Source organism: Fulmarus glacialis, unplaced genomic scaffold (assembly GCF_000690835.1).
Source record: "Fulmarus glacialis isolate BGI_N327 unplaced genomic scaffold, ASM69083v1 scaffold26654, whole genome shotgun sequence".
NCBI lineage: Eukaryota > Metazoa > Chordata > Aves > Procellariiformes > Procellariidae > Fulmarus > Fulmarus glacialis.
Genome location: NW_009210352.1, coordinates 6,874 through 25,282, shown reverse-complemented (window position 1 = coordinate 25,282; position 18,409 = coordinate 6,874). Strand labels below are relative to the sequence as shown.

Sequence of the window (18,409 nt, the reverse complement as noted above, 5' to 3'; positions counted from 1 at the left end):
TGTTCAGAAAGCCATCTTTTAAAGACATAGTTATTTCCTCCTTAGCCTTACAGCCATAAAGCAGCTTTTCCCATGTGAACTGATGTGGTACTGTATCCATCTTCAGGTTCACCGAGACTCTTTTTCTACTGGCACGTTTAGAGCATTATTTGTCATTATAGGAGAAAGAGAGAAACACATATCTACTCCTTCAGAGTTAAGAAAGAGAAGGAATAAACAGACAGAACAAAATCTACACAAATTGAACTTGTTTCCTTAATTGTATCTCTCCACAGGAGTGTCTGAAATGAGCTGAAGTAGTCTTTATTTAACAAGTGAGTTCTCAGAAAACAGCTTATAGATATAACACATCACACATATACAAAGCACTGCTAGAGAAGAAATAATATCACAAGATCTGCAAGAAGAAATAATGCAGAAGCTTTGTTCAGCTGAAGTTTTGAAAATTTAATAAGCAATTTTCAGGTCCATTCCAAAAAAAGCTAACCCAATTTAAAAAAAAACTATCCATTTTCAAGATCATTGCTATCAAAATTAAAACAAATTCAAACTTGTTGAAACACAGGCTTATTGTAATGCTTTAACAGTTTATTAAAATGCTTTCTTGGTGAAAGAATTTGTTTCAATAGTGTCATCTTGACACGCGTGAACATCTTTTGAACTTTCACTTCACTGGTAACTTCGACTTTTCTCCATTTCAGAGTACAGGGGTATTTTTTCTTACAGTGCAAATAGTACAGCCACCATCCCCAATAGAGGCATGCATGGCAGAAAAATTATTTATAGACAAGCATTTTTTAAATAAGAAGAGTGACAACATCCTAGCCTCATGCAGAGCTATTTATGAAGAGAATCTGGATAAAAGAATGACCTACTTGAAGACATATGTGGAAAAAAAAATTGAGCTTAGCACTAGAACATGTTTCTCCTTTCACTAATACTTTCAGACAGAACAACTCCAAACTGAAAGACAAGGAAGATTAGCAGAAACTCATTTCGTTAGTCCTCTTTCTATAAAATAAAAAACAGAGCATCTTCAGCTGAAGTCAAATGGCTGTATTCCCCTTCAGATATTTATTTAAGCAGTTCTTCATGAAGAGTAAAGCAGCATTAAAGTGTCAACATTGGTACCTATATCTGCAAGTTCCATTTGTCTATTTGACTGTATTAATGTTTGAAAACAAATAGGTTTTGTACTCAAACAGAGCAGCTGTCTTTTGCAAGAGAATTCTATTCCAAAAGGGACCACTGGGGAACATGCTATTGTAAGTTCAAGTATATCCATTAAATTGAAATAAATGCTCACCAATTTACTCCATCTGCTTCTACCCACGCAAAGCGATATTCATTGACCCTGAGCATCAGCTGCAGACAACCAGCAACACATTGTACATACTGGGAACTCTGGGTGAAAAGAAGAACACATCACTTCTTACAAGAAGAGTTAGGTAGTAATTGCTGAAGTTCAGTTTTCCAAACTAGGCTTTACTGGCATACTTCAGCACACATTTCCTCAGTGACACTTCCAAGTTAAACAGGCTCACTCTTACAATGCTTTACATCCCCCTATTTAAAAAAAAAAAAAAAAAATCTCACAAGAAGAGGTGGGAAGCAAAATATAAATGGAGAACAGTTTTGAATAGGAAAGAAGTGTTGTGCAAAATGAAACCATTTTACATTACCATAACAGATTTTTATAGCCTATTTGCACTGCCTTCTTTCAGTATCTATGAATGAAGGCTGTCTTCTGTTTGATTATACTGCCAGAGCCCGTTTCATCCACAGAGTCAATTGTTATTCCACTGAGCAAACTTTGGGAAATAAATCAGCAAACTGGTTACCAAGCTTGAAGAAGTTTGTTAGAGGTCATTGTAGAAAAAGGAATCTTGAGCTCAGGTTCTTCCCACTCCCATTCTCCAACTTTGACGTCCAGCAGACGTCCGGAAAGTTGAAGTCCCCCACGAGAACAAGGGCTAGTGACTGTGAGACTTCTGCCAGCCTCTGGCAGAATATTTCGTCTGCCTCCTCATCCTGGTTGGGTGGTCTGTAACAGACTCCCAGCAGGATATCTGCCTTGTTGGCCTTCCCCCTCATCCTTACCCACAAGCACTCGACCTCATCATCACTACCATTGAGCTCTAGACAGTCAAAGCACTCCCTAACATACAGGGCTACCCCACCGCCTCTCCTTCCTCGCCTGTCCCTTCTGAAGAGCTTATAGCCATCCATTGCAGCACTCCAGTCGTGAGACTCATCCCACCATGTTTCCGTGATGGCGACTAAGTCATAGCTACCCTCCTGCACAACGGCTTCCAGCTCCTCCTGTTTGCTGCCCATGCTGCGTGCATTGGTGTAGATGCACTTGAGCTGGGCTACCAATTTCTCCCCCGACATTGGCGTGCCGCCCCTAGGCTCTTCTCTAGGGAGCCTGGTTTTATCCCCTTCGCCCTTTGCACCTAGTTTAAAGCCCTCTCGATGAGCCCCGCCAACTCGTACGCGAGAATCATTCATTTCCCTGGGTAGGTATTGACTCTCACACACCATGCAAATAAAACTGCTATAAACACACAGACAGCCCTGACACCCCAAATAATGTATTCATTTATCTGCATCACCAACCTGTGTACTACCGAACTTGGAGTTTTCTTTTTAAAGAGTCTGTCATAAAAGCATTCTCTTCCAACACTATTATGAAATTTCATAATAGATCCCAACCCTCATTTCCTGTGTAAAATGACTGCATCTCTAATTTACTCTAAAATAAATTAGTCAGGACCTGTTTGAAAAGCCTGCACAAGCTAGATCTGAAATCAGAACACTAACGAAGTCAAGACAATACTTACCCAACTTAATTATCCTAGAACATATTTGCACTATCAGTTCTGCTGCTTTGGGACCCTGCAGTACTGTGGTACATCCATGCAGTGCTACAGTTCAATGAATACAGATTTCTAAGCAAGTTAGAAGAGCTCACAGCTCCACAAGTGGTGCTGCGTGCTGTAGGTCTATTTACTGCTTTAAGGCTCTATGACAGAGGGCTGTCAGCCTAACAAAACTTAACAGTATGGCAGACAGAACTGCACATGAAATACTGAAATACTTCAACTTCTATGCTCAGGCCATAATTTCACCCCCTATCCATTCTCATGTGTGATGGTCTTTCATCTTTTCTATTTTAAACCCTGGTCAGGTGGTAATTTAAAGAGGCTTTTCTCTACAGGAAGCTAACGCTTTAAAGCGATGACTACATTTAGAAGAGAAACAAATTCCAGGTTCATATTTAAGTCTTCTGAAAAACTGCGAACACTTTCAGGTTGCAAAAGGAACAAACGACCAAACTGAATCCTATTCCACATTCAAAAGCTATGATAAACCGCCTCATTGTGCCACAACAAAATAGAAAATCCAGTTATGATGATCACCTGCGTTTGTTATTCTGCCACAGTTCATCTCCAAGCTCAACAGCCATTATAGCTACAGGACATCAGTATAAATACTGATGAGAAAAGGACAATCCATTTTCCTCTGAATTCAGGCTGTTCACATATGAAAAGCTTACAGCTTTGAAAGCACTCTTGTGATTTCATGCTACAGAGGTTTGAGGGACAATGTTAGCTTCAATATCTGATATGCCTTTTTTAAGTTCTGCACATTAAAAGAGCCAAAAGTTTCTTAGTCTCAGGTTACTTCTACAAGTCAGAAGTTCAGTGCTAAACAGACAGTATTGTTCAAATATTAAATTAATTGCATATAATTTTTTTCAAGTTTTAACAAAGAGGATGCTAGATACATCTACATTTTTAACAACCCAAACCAACTTGTAAAGTACATACTTCCACTGCCAGCATTTTCTGTGAAACCAGTGTTTTAAAACCACTTTTGTTTCTTGGCGCCATCACCTGGCACTCTGTTGTCATACAGTTCTGATACCAAGTACTTTCTATTACTGACACCAAAAAGCTCCGCTACTTAATCTGAGGAGTGGGTATCACCTGCCCAAAATAGCAAATTGACAGATTTCAAAGAGATACTTACATCACTTGTGGAGACTGCTCCTGTTTCCACAGAACCCCCTGTACCACGTAGTTTCTAGCAAAAAAAAAAAAAAAGTTTAAAATCAGAGCTGTCCTTCACCCTTACAGAACAGTTGTTACCAAGTTTCTTCCAATTCTCCCATTGCTTTAGTCATAAAAAGAAAAGATTAAGAATCTATTAGATACTTTTTTTGCTCAATATATTATGATTATATATTGTATTTGTTTCCCCCCACACACCATCATGTCTAGAAGAATATGGTTTGAGCTGATCTTGGTATATGACGATTTAAATTTTCTTCTTTTTTCTTTTTTTTTTTTTTAATTTAATTGTGGACTTACTCGAGACTTTTATCCATCTTTATCTCAGAATTTGAAAGCCGTTCTCTTGGATCTTTCTGAAGGAAATTCCAACTTTAAGATTCTTCTTCCAGAGTAAAAATAAAACTCGTTTTTAATAAGCCCAGTCTGGAAAACTATGAAAAAAATATACCCCTACTAAACCTACTGAATGTTTCTCTGCTTTCCATAATCCACTTCTGCTACAACAGAATGACAAATCACTGAGTTTTGGCAAGGACTGAAGAGAAAACCTCCAAAAATTAATACAAAGGAGAACAATTAATCTTTGAAGGAAAAGCCAGCAGTAAGCAGTTCATACTGAGCTAATGGCATACAAATACTGTCCAAGTAAGTCGGGACTGACTTAGTTTCAAGTGACAGGACTAAAAATAAAAGCTTTGTTCTACAGTAAACTGGAAAAAAGTTTTGACACTCACTTCCTGCCGCTATGTAATTTTTCTTCCTAGTAAAAACCTCTGAGAAACAAAACAATACAGGGAGACAAAAAAACCCTCATCATATGTTTTCTGAGTGTCCAGAAGAAAATAAACATTTACAAACAGAAAAGGCAAAAAGCCTTATCTTTTATTTTTAATTTAAATTTCAAGGACTGGAGTAGAAAATACAAAATATTAAATTAAAAAGTATGTATTTGAATAAAGGATAATTAGCTTTAAAAATAAAAAAGTAACATCTCATTTTTAAAAGAAGAAAACAAAAAAAAAACCCCACTCCTGTTTGCACATCTATATATTCACATTCTTGAAAAAGTTTCCAAAGTCACTGTAACATTTAAACAGAAGTAGCTTTTTACCTGTGAACTGAGCTGAGTTTTAATCCAGTTGAAATAGTAATTCAAGTCACTGCCTTCCATAAGTTCCCTCCCCCACGCAGCCAGTTTGGCAATAATTCTTGCTGCCTGAAAGAGAACGCAATAAACAGATTTTTCAAATGCAGCAATTTCAGGATTCAGTAAAAAGTCGTATAAGCCGTGGAAACCGAGTTTAGGTAAAAGATAGCCCCTTACAGAAATCTACCTGTTTTCTATGTAGGGGACTCTTCATGGCTAGTAATTGTGTTTCTTCAGCTTTCTGCTGCTTCTAGTTCCTAGTAACTGGTATATTTTCACAGTGTTATCAGATGTCTCTGTTATCACTTGTCTCTGACAAAGTTCACAAAGACACCAACAAAGAACTCAGAAGCAGGGGGAGCTATCAATGGGCTACTGCTGTAGGACACTATTACAGTCAGAAATCTATCAACAGTAAGACACTCAATGGTCTAACACATACATGAGCAGGCTTACTTTAAGCAACTACAGCATATGCCACACAAATGATTGCAAAGTATTAAAGTTTTCTGTACTTAAACTGAAACAAGTCATCTTCAAGAAGGAAGAAGTTTCAAGCCCAGAAAAAGAAGAGCAGAAAACCAAAAGGGAAGGTAGAATTTAAGAATGAAGTTGAGGAGTAAAAAATGTAGTCAGGTTAAGAATTTTCATTATGCCTATGGCACAAGAATACATATAACAAGAGTATATTTCTACGCCAGCTTTTCCAAATCATCTTTGAAGTAACTCTACATTGTGGCCTGCAGTTTATTTGCAGAAACATTTGAGCCAGCTTATATATAAGGAGGCAGTCTAACCAAGAAACTACTGAGGTAGGGGTTCGTTTGCCTGCATACAGCTCTGTGATGCAGTGAGGAGACTATTCCAGGCACCTTTCCACTATATTGCATTCAGATGTGCAGCACCACCACCACTGATTTCTAGAAGGATTATGAGTGAGAATCTGGAACAACGAACTTTACACTGAAATGCGTCAAATCCACTTCTGAATGCAGCCAAGTAATCCTATAAAATCCCTTCAGCTTTAAAACATGAGATATTAGATCACTAGCTTACCATGCTCCTGAGTTAAAACTGCTACTTGACCCCTGAATAAGAGACCATTCATGCCTAGCAGAATTTGAGCCTCAACACAGAAAACAAGTCTTTTTATCTGTCTATGCAGATACAATGATGTGGCAGCAAAAGTCTTCCAGTGTGCACAGTAAGGGGAGGGGGGGTGGAAATCACAACAAAACCAACACAAACCTAAAACTTTGTTTTGAAAACATTCATGCACTTAAAAAAAACCAAATATATGCACAAAGAGTAGTAAAAGGCACAATAAGGGAACAAACTTAGTGTTTTAAAATGGATTCACATTACGTGAGGTTCTCTGCAACTTGTAAAGTTATTTGTGTATTTTTGCAGTACCTAAAGAACACAGTATCAGAATAACACATCTGTGTGCAGAGAAATACTGGGCACAGAAATTTCTATACTATACATTTGAAAGCCACCGTTCTAGGGAGACTAATTAGTTTGCACTAAAAGGGTCTAAAAATTACACTTTACCTGCACATTTGAGAAATCAATATTGTCCGAGTTTGCTCAGACTGCAGTTTTGCAAGATGGGTCTTCAGCAGCAATACCGCAAAAGAAAACAAAAAAACAAAAACAACAAAAAAAAAGAAACAGCACCACAAACCACCAACAACCAAAAAACCCCAACAGCATCCTCCTTCAGCTGCACCAGGTAACCTGATTCCACGCCATGCAGTGATTCAGTCAGATTAAAAAAAAAAAAAAAAAAATCAAGCCTGACATTTTTCTTGGAAACAGGCCAGCTCACTGTTCAAGTCGCAGCACAGCCCCAAACACAGTTGCACTGGCCACACCTAAGAACAAACAGCATGACTTGCCAGTACTGCCACCAGAGCATAACACAGGCCAGGTATGTGGTTTTGTAGTTTGAGCCACTGATTTGATTCTACCATACCATGCCAGCATAAACATACGCAGTGAAGAAAAACTCATATCCATGCAGTTTTCTCCCTCTTCAAGCCATAATACAAGTTTTATTGGTGGAAACTATGGTCTTCATTAGGAATTTACAGTAATACAACCATATCTTTCCCCCACAAGGAAAAAAAAAACTGCTGAGATGAAATGGCCAGTTCTCATCACAGATGACAGAAGAATATTAAGAATTCCAGAAAAGTTACTCCATATACACCAGCAGCACCCAGTGGCTCAAAGCGCAGCAGATACCATCAAACGCACATAGTTGTACTGGGCTTGTCTGGGATGGACTTAATTTTCTTCATAGCAGCACATACAATGCTGTGGTTTAGACTGGTGACCAAAACAGCATTGATAACATACCAACGTTTTAGCCGCTGCTGAGCAGTGCTTGCACAACATCAAGTACTTCTCTGTTTCTCACTCTACACTTCCAGTGAGTAGGCTGGGGGGCGGGGGGAGAAGAGGCTGGGAGGGGACACAGCCGGGACAGCTGACCAAAGAGATATACTTGCTGGGCATCAGTCTGCTGGTGTAGTGTGATTGCTTTTGCATCACTTCTTTTTGTTGGATTTGTTTTGGGTTCCACACCTTCTCCCTTTTTTCCCCTTCGCTTATTAAAGTGTCTTTATCTTGATCCACAAGTTTTGTCACTTCTGCCCTCCTGATTCTCTCCCCAGTCCTGCTGTGGGGGACTGTGCAAGCAACTGGGTGGGACCTTTCCTGTCAGCCAGCGTCAACCCTCAACAGCAGACAGTATTTCTTCCCCAGTATGCTTACAAACCATTTTAAGAAGATTTCAAGTGGCATTATAGTCATTTGAGCATATGAGAAGATAAGATTCATCAAGGTAAAGATATTTTCCTTTCACAGGATGAGATCTTAAATTCTAATATTTGTACAGCATGAGGAGCATTGACTGGCAGTTGTGACAAAAATTATTTTTCTAGTTATGTCTTACTGTGCTTAATTAATTCTAAAATCCTTGCTTTTCTGAACCTTTAAAACCTGCTCTAATCTCCCAGAAAAAACAATGTTAATAAACAATGTAACTTTTCTTTCTAAAATGTGATCAAGCAAGGGTTGTACCTTTTCTTTCTAAAATGTGGTCAAGTGAAGGTTGTATCAAGAATGACTCATCTAGACTGCAAGAGGAAAACTTACTAGTCCAGGCAGAAGTTTAGCTTCAAACTCCAAAATAAAGATAAAATAAAATAAAGAAAAATAAAACCAGCATTTTTCTCAACCATCTTCAGAGACAGTTCATTTAAAACTTACCATATGCACAGTGAAAAGATCTTGTCGATTCAACATCGGCAGAAAATAGGACCATGCAGTGTTTTTACCACGTTTTGCATAATCAAAGAAGATACAAACACGCTGATGATTTTCCTGTAGAAATTGGGAGAGGGGAGAAAATGAGAGACTTGTAAAAGCATTCAACATAAAGCAGTTATTTGCTCTTCATTATGTTGGCATACATTATCAGAGTGTATCCTGGCTTATAACAGCCCATAGAAATTTTTCAGTTTTACAGTTACTTGTGGATACAGTTCATTTCAGCACTCCAACATTAAGGTTAGAGATTTGAGGCAGGAGGAAACAAACTTTGAAACCCTAGTTATATCTCAGTACTCCACTACCTGCTTGAGTAAAAATGAATGTATCCTTTTGATCAAGCAAGCAGAATAACAGAAATGAGACTAGCTAAATACTGTCATTTTCCAGAGGAACACTACTCTTCATGCAATCAATTATGCTTGAATAAAGTCCACACAAAGTTTTCCACGTATTGCTACTTCCACACAAAAGCCTGTTGTTCAACTTCGCTGCGTGTGCTACAAGTGAAACTTCGGAGTTGTAAGCTAGTCCTGCCTCTCCATTCCTCTCAATGGGAAGCGAGCTCTTCTCTCCCAGATGAGGCTGCAACTGGTTCAGCTGTTATCTCAGGCAACCTGAGCACCGAGGAGAGGACATAGTCACCAGAAGTCTGTTCTCCAGGGCTTCTAGGCTGAATCACAAGAGACCGCAAGTAACTGAACCTAAGCACCGTGCAGTTCCTTCAAGCATTTTACCTAATAACCACCGTGAAAAGCAGCTATTATGGTTCTCCTTAAAGCAGACCAGAGAAGAGGCCTTGCAAACCTGAAGGAGAAAGAAGACCTCTGCTCTTTCCTAATAGCCTAGAATATAGACAGTCTCCCAGAAAATCAAATAACCTGGATTCTTGCTTTTCCCCAGCATTTCCATATACTTTCTAGCCTGGTGATTAGCAAGCTTTCATTCTAAAGAGATGTCTCCCCATTGAAGTCAAGCTAGTACAACAAAGTATACAACTCCTATCAAGGAAGGCAAAACTGTTTGAAATGCTGTAATTGGGAAACTCGCATGAGAACAGTATCTCAGTCTCCACTACCCAATGAATTTAATTTTCGAACTCCCCTAGCTGAAGGGCTTTCCTCCATCAATTCAGCACCCTATTAACAACTCTATGGACCAAGAATCAGCTAGGCAAGCCTGCTTGTTGGAATACGATCCGTTAAGCACAAGATGACCTGAATGTATCCATGATCCAAACACTGGCATCTTACTAAGCATCAGAGTTGCAACCAACCCTTCATTGAAAGTATCGAAGTTACTGGACCACACAGGCTGCAAATTACTGTGTCCTGATCACTGACTGGGAAAGGTCAGGTGTCACTAGTTATCTGACAGTCATAACCCTTAGAATGATTAATGTTCTATATGGCATGTGTCAAAAAGCACTCAAAAACCCTCTCAAAATTTGTTGTTCAAACTATGAAATAAAGAAAAAGTAAGATCTCAGGAACAGAGTGCCTTGGTGGAGAGCCTCTGCTCTGTGAGGGCTAGTTTGATAAAAAATGGCAGTTCAATCAAATAAATCTCTCTTAGCATCTACACTTGTACTACACAGAGTCTAGCTAAAAAGATCAAAAATAACTAGATCAATGAGTTCAGTTTACAACATAACTAAGGAGGAGACAGACAGGTCTGGAAGCAGAAAAGCTGAAATAACTTCAACATCTTGTCAATCAGAAGACTAGTCTGGTTTGCTGTGCGGGGTAAAGAGTGGAGAACTGCCTACAGCCCTGAAATATGTAGTGCTGCACCCTCCTAGGCAGCTACTGACTACACTCATAAAATGGAAACCCTGAAGCTCTCACATCAACGGTTGAATAATTTAGCATCTATCATTTCTGAAGAAGCATAATGAAGCTGGGTGGTACTGCTACTGTAGTTGGTGCAGGTTCTTAAAGATTTCACAAGTAACAGACTGTGCAGTATGACAGGGTCACTAATCCAGAGAAATTGTTCCAAGCATTTATCATATGAGTAGAATAAGAAATGTTTCCTCAGGGATTGCAGTATGCTAACACTCTCCACCTTCAGAAATAAGCAGAACAGTAGTACTTTTATAAGGCAATCACCACATTAATTTCACTTCTGACAGCCTCCAAAAGAAATCTTTCTTAGAAAGATGATCAAACCCCCAAGTAGAACTGCTGGAACAATCCTAGACACCCAGGTAGGCTTTTGGTGTGCTCAAAACACAGTTGATACAATTTTTACAACCTCACAAGAAAAGCATAGAAAGATAATAGAAGAACCACAGTCATTATCACAGACAAAGGCTGGATACTGTTACCTACGATAGTTTCTAGAAGTTTCAGCTATCACCGGTAGCTTGCAAATACTATTTGTTTGTCTCATGAAACTGCAGTGAACATCCTTGCTCAAAACAATTTTACTGAAAGAGTCAGTGGCACCATGACAGGCCGTGTCCTTGAATAACTTCTCACTTAAAATCTTTTCTTTGCAAGTACTGAATTAAGACTACTCAGGCAAAGACAGGAGACTTCCTATCTGCTATTGTGAATTCTTCTGTCCATGCAGTCTGCAGAGACCCCGCACTAAACTCACAGTCACAGAGTCAATGGCCAGTATACTCCTTTCTGACAAGAATATTACACCTTGAAAATGTGCAACCAAGGGTCCATAAGGCATCACTGACAACGTGTTCTACCATCTGAACATGACCAAAGGAAAATAGAAGTCCTGTTTCACCCTTGCCTAGTGGAGGCATGGAGTGTTAGGAAGCCCTGGGATGATGCCATGCAGACACATGCACGCAAGCCCTCTTTGCCAGCAGCAAGATATCCCTGAATAATGAAGTCACACAGAGCATTGCAAAAGCCAGTGCAGCCTTTCAGACACTGAAGCAGAATTTCTAAAGTGAAAAAGGCATCCAATTTCAAACAAAAGCAAATATATACCTGTGCACCAACATCTCTATTCTCCTGTATCACTATAAGGCCTGGACAATTTAAAGTAATTATGTTTAACATTAAGAATTCCACACATGCCATTCTGCAGCAGGGTAATGCCCTGCATACAGAAATGTCAGTGCTTGACCATAAAGTCAAGAAAACATGTTCATCTAGACACATATGACAGAACCAATACGGCAAATAAGAGATTACTCAAAACTACTTTCTGTGACTAATACAATTGTTTGAGAGTGGGCCAGTGAAAGCCTTTACCTGTGGGGTATTAATTCCACAGCACAGGAGATAATATCGGCTATCGCATATTGTAGCTATAGGCTAAGTGCTAACGTCAAAGCACATAAGCAAAACAAGACCTACTAACACTCACAAAAATTTCCAAAGAAGGGCAAATGAAATGATTACTTCTGTGGCCACTGACATGTCTCACACAGAAAACGAGACCCATTCCTCACAAAAGTAGCTATAATAAACAGAGTTCTCCCAAACTAAGACAAAGTTTGTCATCAAACGCATAAACCAAAACAAGGTACTCCCAACTCAGTATCCTAATCAAGGAATGACACTGAGGCTCCCTTTTGTCTCCTCTGCTTCTTGATGTTTGTGTCACACTTGAGAAAAAGTAAATCTCAAGAAAAGAGGAAGAGGGTCAGAGTGACGAAGCTGCAGATGGGCATGAATAAACTGCCGCCACCACCACCAGCTATTATTCTAGCAGTCAGGGCACTCACTCAGGGCTCTAATGTGCAGACAGGCACCTGAAAGAACAACACCATAATCCCATGTTACATGTATTGCGAAGAGCTTCACACTTTTCAGCTTGCCTGTTGACAATACTGTATACTCAGAGCTGGAATTAGAACTCTCATGGTTCACCTGCTAGGGCAATGCCCTGAACCATTAAGTTATCACTAGACACGTTTCACTGTAACCTTGTATTAAATATAACATAAAACAGCAGAAGAGAAAATGTCGAACAGCTAGGTATTCATGTGAATACCAGGAGAAAACCTTGCACAACTCAACCCATCTTGTTACATCATCACTCCAACCACTTTCTCTTAGTCTACTATAGAGCGAAGAAATGCAAAAGCAGGATTATCTGAGTAAAGTCTCCTCTTGACTTGTCTCAGCACACAGCAGTCTTGACACATTTAATAGCCTACTCTTATAAGTCACTGTATCCCATAGCTACAAAGAACTACATATTTCATTAAATCAGAAGTTCGTGTTTTACAATTAAACCATGGAGAATTTCAGAATATGTTGTCCTAAACAGTCTAACTTATGTTGGAAATCTGAAGCTGCAGAAACTGTGGTGGCCAAATTAACACCTTCATAAGAAAAGCTCCAACAACTTCAAGTTAGAAGTTATATCCTATCTACTCAACAGGAAAGGGCTGAGGTTACAAATCATCCCTTAACATCCAAGTTTTGCATCAAACATGGTTGAGAGCCAACAGACAAGCATACAGGTATGGGGTTTTTTCCAAAATATGAACATATATGCAAGACTAAGTTACCCATACAACTTTAGTCCTAACATTTAACTTCTGAAGACAAGATTTGGAAATTTAAAAGAATATTTTTAATACAGTATGACAAACATCTGAAAAGACCTGAATTAGGCTAAGGAAACATTCAAGCATGCATTTAAGGACTTAAAAATAAGACAGGTTATTGACCTACTTGCAGCATGTCATCAACCATAGTCAGAATGTACTGAACCGTCTGTTCCTTGGAGATATGAGTCATCAAGTTTATAAATGTTTTAGCACACTAGAAAAATAAAAGAGACATTAAAATTAGTATTAGCAATTATCTTCGTTCCTTTTGATAATATAAAACAGGACCTCATTAATTCACAGTTAAGTCTTACATAAGTATTGAACATCCCAACATCTTATTCAATTGCAATAAGAGATGAATACATTTGACATTATATTATAAAGAAAATTTTCTGTCACATTGATCGTTACCTTTTATAAATTGTTTTATGGCTTTCAAATGAAATAACAAGTACTCGCTAGTGAAAGTCAGCAAGGTGCTTTGTTGAAAGACTGATTAGAAAAATCTCCATCAGTGTCTTTTTTTATGGCAGCGAGGAGAGGAATCAAGTAAACTGATAAAACAGCAACAAACTTAGACACAGAATAAGAATATACCTGTTCACTTCCTATACCTTGTAGAAAAATCTTTGTTCATATTTGAGCTGTTTTCTGCCTCCTGAACAACTCTACTCTACAATTTCAGGAACAGATATAATAGGCTGGAACAGTCACAACACTGTTTCTTACACTAACTCCTTCCCCTTCACCACATTCAACTAAAACTGAAAGAAAAATGGAACTCTGAACTGCTACACCATAATTATATAGTGGCATATAACATTCACCATATATGCTTTTGTCACTATGCAAATTATGGTCCCTTACATAGCAGTCTCACAATATAATTTGGGGAAACAAAAAAACAACAGAACAGCCTAAAATTAAAGTAGAAAAAAGGGCTGGAAAGTTTTGTGCCTTGAGTGCATCTCCTACTCTTCCCCCCGCCTCACCCAATCCTCTTGATGTCTGACATTGTCTGCTAGAACCTCAGGCTTCAAGGCTGAGATTCTACTGCTTGAAATATCATTCAAGTGTCTTTGGGCATCTTGGCTAGACTCCATGAGCCAAATGGCATGGGTCACTGTCCTGGTTCCGGCTGGGACAGAGTTAACTTTCTTCCCAGTAGCTGGAGGGGGTGCTGTGTTTTGCGTTTGGTATGAGAGGAGCGTTGATGGCCCACTGATGCTTTGGTTGTTGCTGGGTGGTGCTTGCACCGGGGACTTTTCGGCCTCCCATGCTCTGCCAAGTGCAGGGGAAGCTGGTGGGGGAGAGCATAGCCGGGGCAGTTGACCCAGCTGGCCAATAGGGTATTCTATACCATGTGGCGTCATGCTCAGTATAAAAGCCAGGGGTGTGGGGGGGGTGTCTCTCGCTGTTCACGACACACAGTCAGCGGGTCAGCAGTTGCATTGTGCATCGCCTGGTTTGTATATCCTGTTATCGTTGTTGTTATTACTGTTCTACTCTGTTATATTTCCATTATTAAACTGTTTTTATCTCAACCCATGAGTTTTTCTACTTGTGCCCTCCCAGTTCTCTTCCCCATCCTACCGGAGGGGGTGGGGGGTAAGCAAGCAGCTGCGTGGTGTTTAGTTGCTGGCTGGGGTTAAACCACGACAGTCACCTATCAATCTTATATCAGCTCTGTCCAACACAGATGTCTCATATCTTACAGTGCCTAAAATGACACCTGTGTTTAAATAACTGAATCCACCTTAATCAGTGGGCTCTATTGCTGGAACTACATTATAATTGCTCAGCTAGCTAAGCAGAAATCTCACTGGCAGTAGCTCTCATCAATAAACTCTAAGGAAAAAAGCTCAAAAAAAAAAAAGTGACTCAAGTACAAGTGTGCATGATTAAGTAAACAGGATGAGGAAAGACTTGAGCTAGCTTGTCCCACAACAGAGTCAAAGTCAGATGACATTTAATAATTATTTAATAGGTTTTTAAAAGAATGTCCAACTTATATCTAGAAAAAAAAAGAATCATAATAGCAAGTTTTATACTTCTTCCATAACACCTTAACTGTATACAGCCAACAATAAAATAAGAGTTGGTACGAAAATTTCCTTCAATCCTCCTCCCCAAAAGTTTGATTATTAAAAGAAAGGAAAGTTACTTGATTGCCTTCTGTTTGCAACAACTCCTGTTTTTCTTCGGGATTTCTTTTCTGTTCGAATCTTTGAATAAATTCACAGTCTTCGCCTGAAATCATCTGCCCTCTGAAAAGCAAAATATGAAACCATAAGCAAAACAAACAGTTTACGTGGCAAGTCTTGGGTAGTAGGGGGCTGCAGGGGCAGCTTCTATGAGAAGTCAGCAGAAGCAGCCCCCATGATGGACAGAGCCAGTTCCAGCCTGCTCTAGGACAGACCTGCCACTGGCCAAAGCTGAGCTACTCAAGGACAGTAGTAGCACCTCTGTGATAACATATTTAAGAAGGGGAAAAAGTTGCTGTGCAACAGCAATTGCAGCTGGAGAGACAATTGAGAATATAAGAGAGAGAAACAACTCTGCAGGCACCAAGGTCAGCGAAGAAGGAGGGGGAGGAGGTGCTCCAGGCACCGGTGCAGATTCCCCTGCAGCCCATGGTAAAGACCATGGTGAGGTTTCCCTGCAGCCCATGCAGGTCTCCGGTGGAGCAGATATCCACCTGCAGCCCGTGGAGGACCCCACGCCAGAGCAGGTGGATGCCCAAAGGAGGCTGTGACCCCGTGGGAAGCCCACGCTGGAGCAGGTTTGCTGGCAGGACTTGTGACCCCGTGGGGGACCCACGCTGAAGCAGTCTGTTCCTGAAGAACTGCACCCCGTGGAAAAGACCCACGCTGAAGCAGTTCACGAAGGACTGTAACCTGAGGGCGGGACCCTGTGCTGGAGCAGGGGAAGAGCATGAAAAGGAAGGAGTAGCAGAAATGAAGCGTTATGAACTGACCGCAACTCCCATTCCCGTCCCCCTGCACCACTCAGGGCAAGGAGATAGAGAAGTCGGGAGTGAAGCTGAGCCTGGGAAGAAGGGAGGGGTGGGGGGAAAGTGTTTTTTAGATTTGTTCTTATTTCTCATTATCCTACTCTGTTTAACTGGCAATAAATTAATTTAATTTCCCCAAGTAGAGTCTGTTTTGCCCATGATGGTAATCGGTGGGTGATTTCCCTGTCCTCATCTCGACTCAAGAACTTTTTGTTGTATTTCTTCCCCTGTCCTTTTGATGGAGGAGGAGTAATAGAGCAGCCTGGTGGGCACCGGGCAGCCAGCCAAGGTCAAGTCACCAAACAAACCTTATTTTCTTCAACTTGATATCTCAACAGTATCGCTTACCAATCCTATATCTCACAGTAGAATGTAAAGAGCTCCTTTCTGCAAAAGGTCTCATGTACAAAGAATTTAAAACTAATAACAGAATACTCTCTCTAAAGCCTTCCCTATGCATCGCCTCTGCTCAACAGCATTCTCTAAATAATTCTTAAACTTCCAGAGGCTGAATGTAACAATCAGTGGAAATAGTCGTAAGAAGTGAAATATGCACAGTTAGCACATTATGCCAAAATTATAATACATAACATGAATAATAGTCTAATCCAACTTGAAATAAGTACTGAAAAATAAAATGAATTGTTATTTTAAGTTTGCTATAAGCACTGAAGAGAATTTTAAGGAGTACAGAGAACTTGGTTCTTAATGTATTTTTAGCTTTCACTAATTACAACATTTCAGCTTTTCCTGGTAGTTCAAAAACTGATTTGCAAGGGGCCTTGATATAGTAAACTGCTGTGGACACCTATAAGTTAACAGATGTCTACTTGGTCTTCTCTTTAAATTAATATTCAAGGGGTTACTGCCATCATCAGTGCTATTTCAGAAAGCTGTTGACTCAGCTGAACAGCTGGCACAATATTGTTGGTTTTTTATTATAATACAAAGCTTACCATTAAAACAAATAACAAACTTGTCAAAATAGTACAGTCAGGTACTCTTCTGGTAAGAAAACTAATTTTAAATCAAGTAGTTCTGAAAATATCCAAGACTTTAATAGGTGACTACCTTTACTAGTTAATACCAGGAGTGCTTCAGGAAAGAAGAAAATTGTGCATATCATCATCACTATAAAAGTCATAGGGGATGAAAGTATTAGACACTGCTCTGTTTCAGTTATTCCCAAGACTCATCTCCTCTTACATTTCCAGTGAGTCAAATGCCTCTTCCACTTCGCAAAGCTATGTAGCACAGATTCTTTTAACCCATCTTTTCCACATTCCAGGTCAGTTTCCAGACATTCCATGACTAGAGGTTCCATTAAAATCCTTGTAAACTTACAGGAAATGTTTGCCTTTTTTTTTTTTTTTTTTTTTTTAATTGGCTCACCTGGATTCTTGAAACACAGAAACATAAATAAGACTTACAATGTGTTCTTTTCTTTCCTCTTACTTAAACGGTTATGTCTTGAGGATAGCCTCATTACAGAGCCATCTTTTACCTATTTACTTTTCAAGAAAAGAACATAAGTAGTCCAGTACCATGTGCACCATTCCTGTATTCTAGCTTTTTAAGAAATATCCTCATATGCACTGAGGAAAGGCAATGAAGACTTACTAGACGGAAGATTCATAAAGCCAGTGGTAGTCCTCAACTAGTTTCTACTAAAACTTAACTAATTATAGACAAAAAAGTAATTAGCCAATGGTGACCATGCTGCTACCACATGCCTTTTAGATTGACTTGTGTTCTTTCTTGCCTATTAAGGATGGATTTCAGTAGTTGTTGAAAGATGAGGACAATTGATTCATCAAAAATACTGGACTTAGCGACCCATAACTAGAAGCCTCTCATGTTTCAATCAATGCTGGCCAAGACAGGGACTCCTGGATGACATTGATATAAAGTAACCAGATGAGATACTTGTTTATGAGAGTATTGCCATCTAGGAAGCACTTCAAAGCCCTCATAAGGTGAACACTTAATTTTTAGCTTTAATGCTTGAAAAAGCCTCAGCCCAGGAAGAAAGATGCTTCTGTATAGCCATTAGACTATGAGAGGAGGTCTGCCAACTGTCAAGGAAAAAAGCTTTCAACCTTTTGCTTTCATCCTACATTAGACCACAGGAAAAAAAGAAAAAAAAAAAAAGGTGTGGGGATTGATGTTGCTTTGAGAGGAAAAGAAGTTAGGGTTTACTCTTTATTGCTTTGTAAGTGTGTGCTGGTTTTGGCTGGGATAGAGTTAATTTTCTTCATAGTAGCTAGTATGGGGCTATGTTTTGGATTTGTGCT

At 39.5% G+C, this 18,409-nt stretch overlaps 1 protein-coding gene across 1 annotated transcript in view; it reads right to left on the bottom strand.

Annotated features, from left to right (window-relative positions):
* Positions 1 to 18,409, bottom strand: part of ATP6V1H (ATPase, H+ transporting, lysosomal 50/57kDa, V1 subunit H) — a gene marked incomplete at its 3' end in the record, with an annotated part of 36,697 nt that overhangs the window by 12,722 nt on the left and 5,566 nt on the right. Inside the window, exons 2-7 of the mRNA XM_009577148.1 lie at positions 15,267 to 15,369; positions 13,224 to 13,313; positions 8,506 to 8,619; positions 5,191 to 5,295; positions 4,036 to 4,089; positions 1,307 to 1,404 (exon numbers count right to left, since the gene is read on the bottom strand). Coding sequence (XP_009575443.1) covers positions 1,307 to 1,404; positions 4,036 to 4,089; positions 5,191 to 5,295; positions 8,506 to 8,619; positions 13,224 to 13,313; positions 15,267 to 15,369 — 564 coding nt within the window. The remainder of the gene's footprint in view (positions 1 to 1,306; positions 1,405 to 4,035; positions 4,090 to 5,190; positions 5,296 to 8,505; positions 8,620 to 13,223; positions 13,314 to 15,266; positions 15,370 to 18,409) is intronic.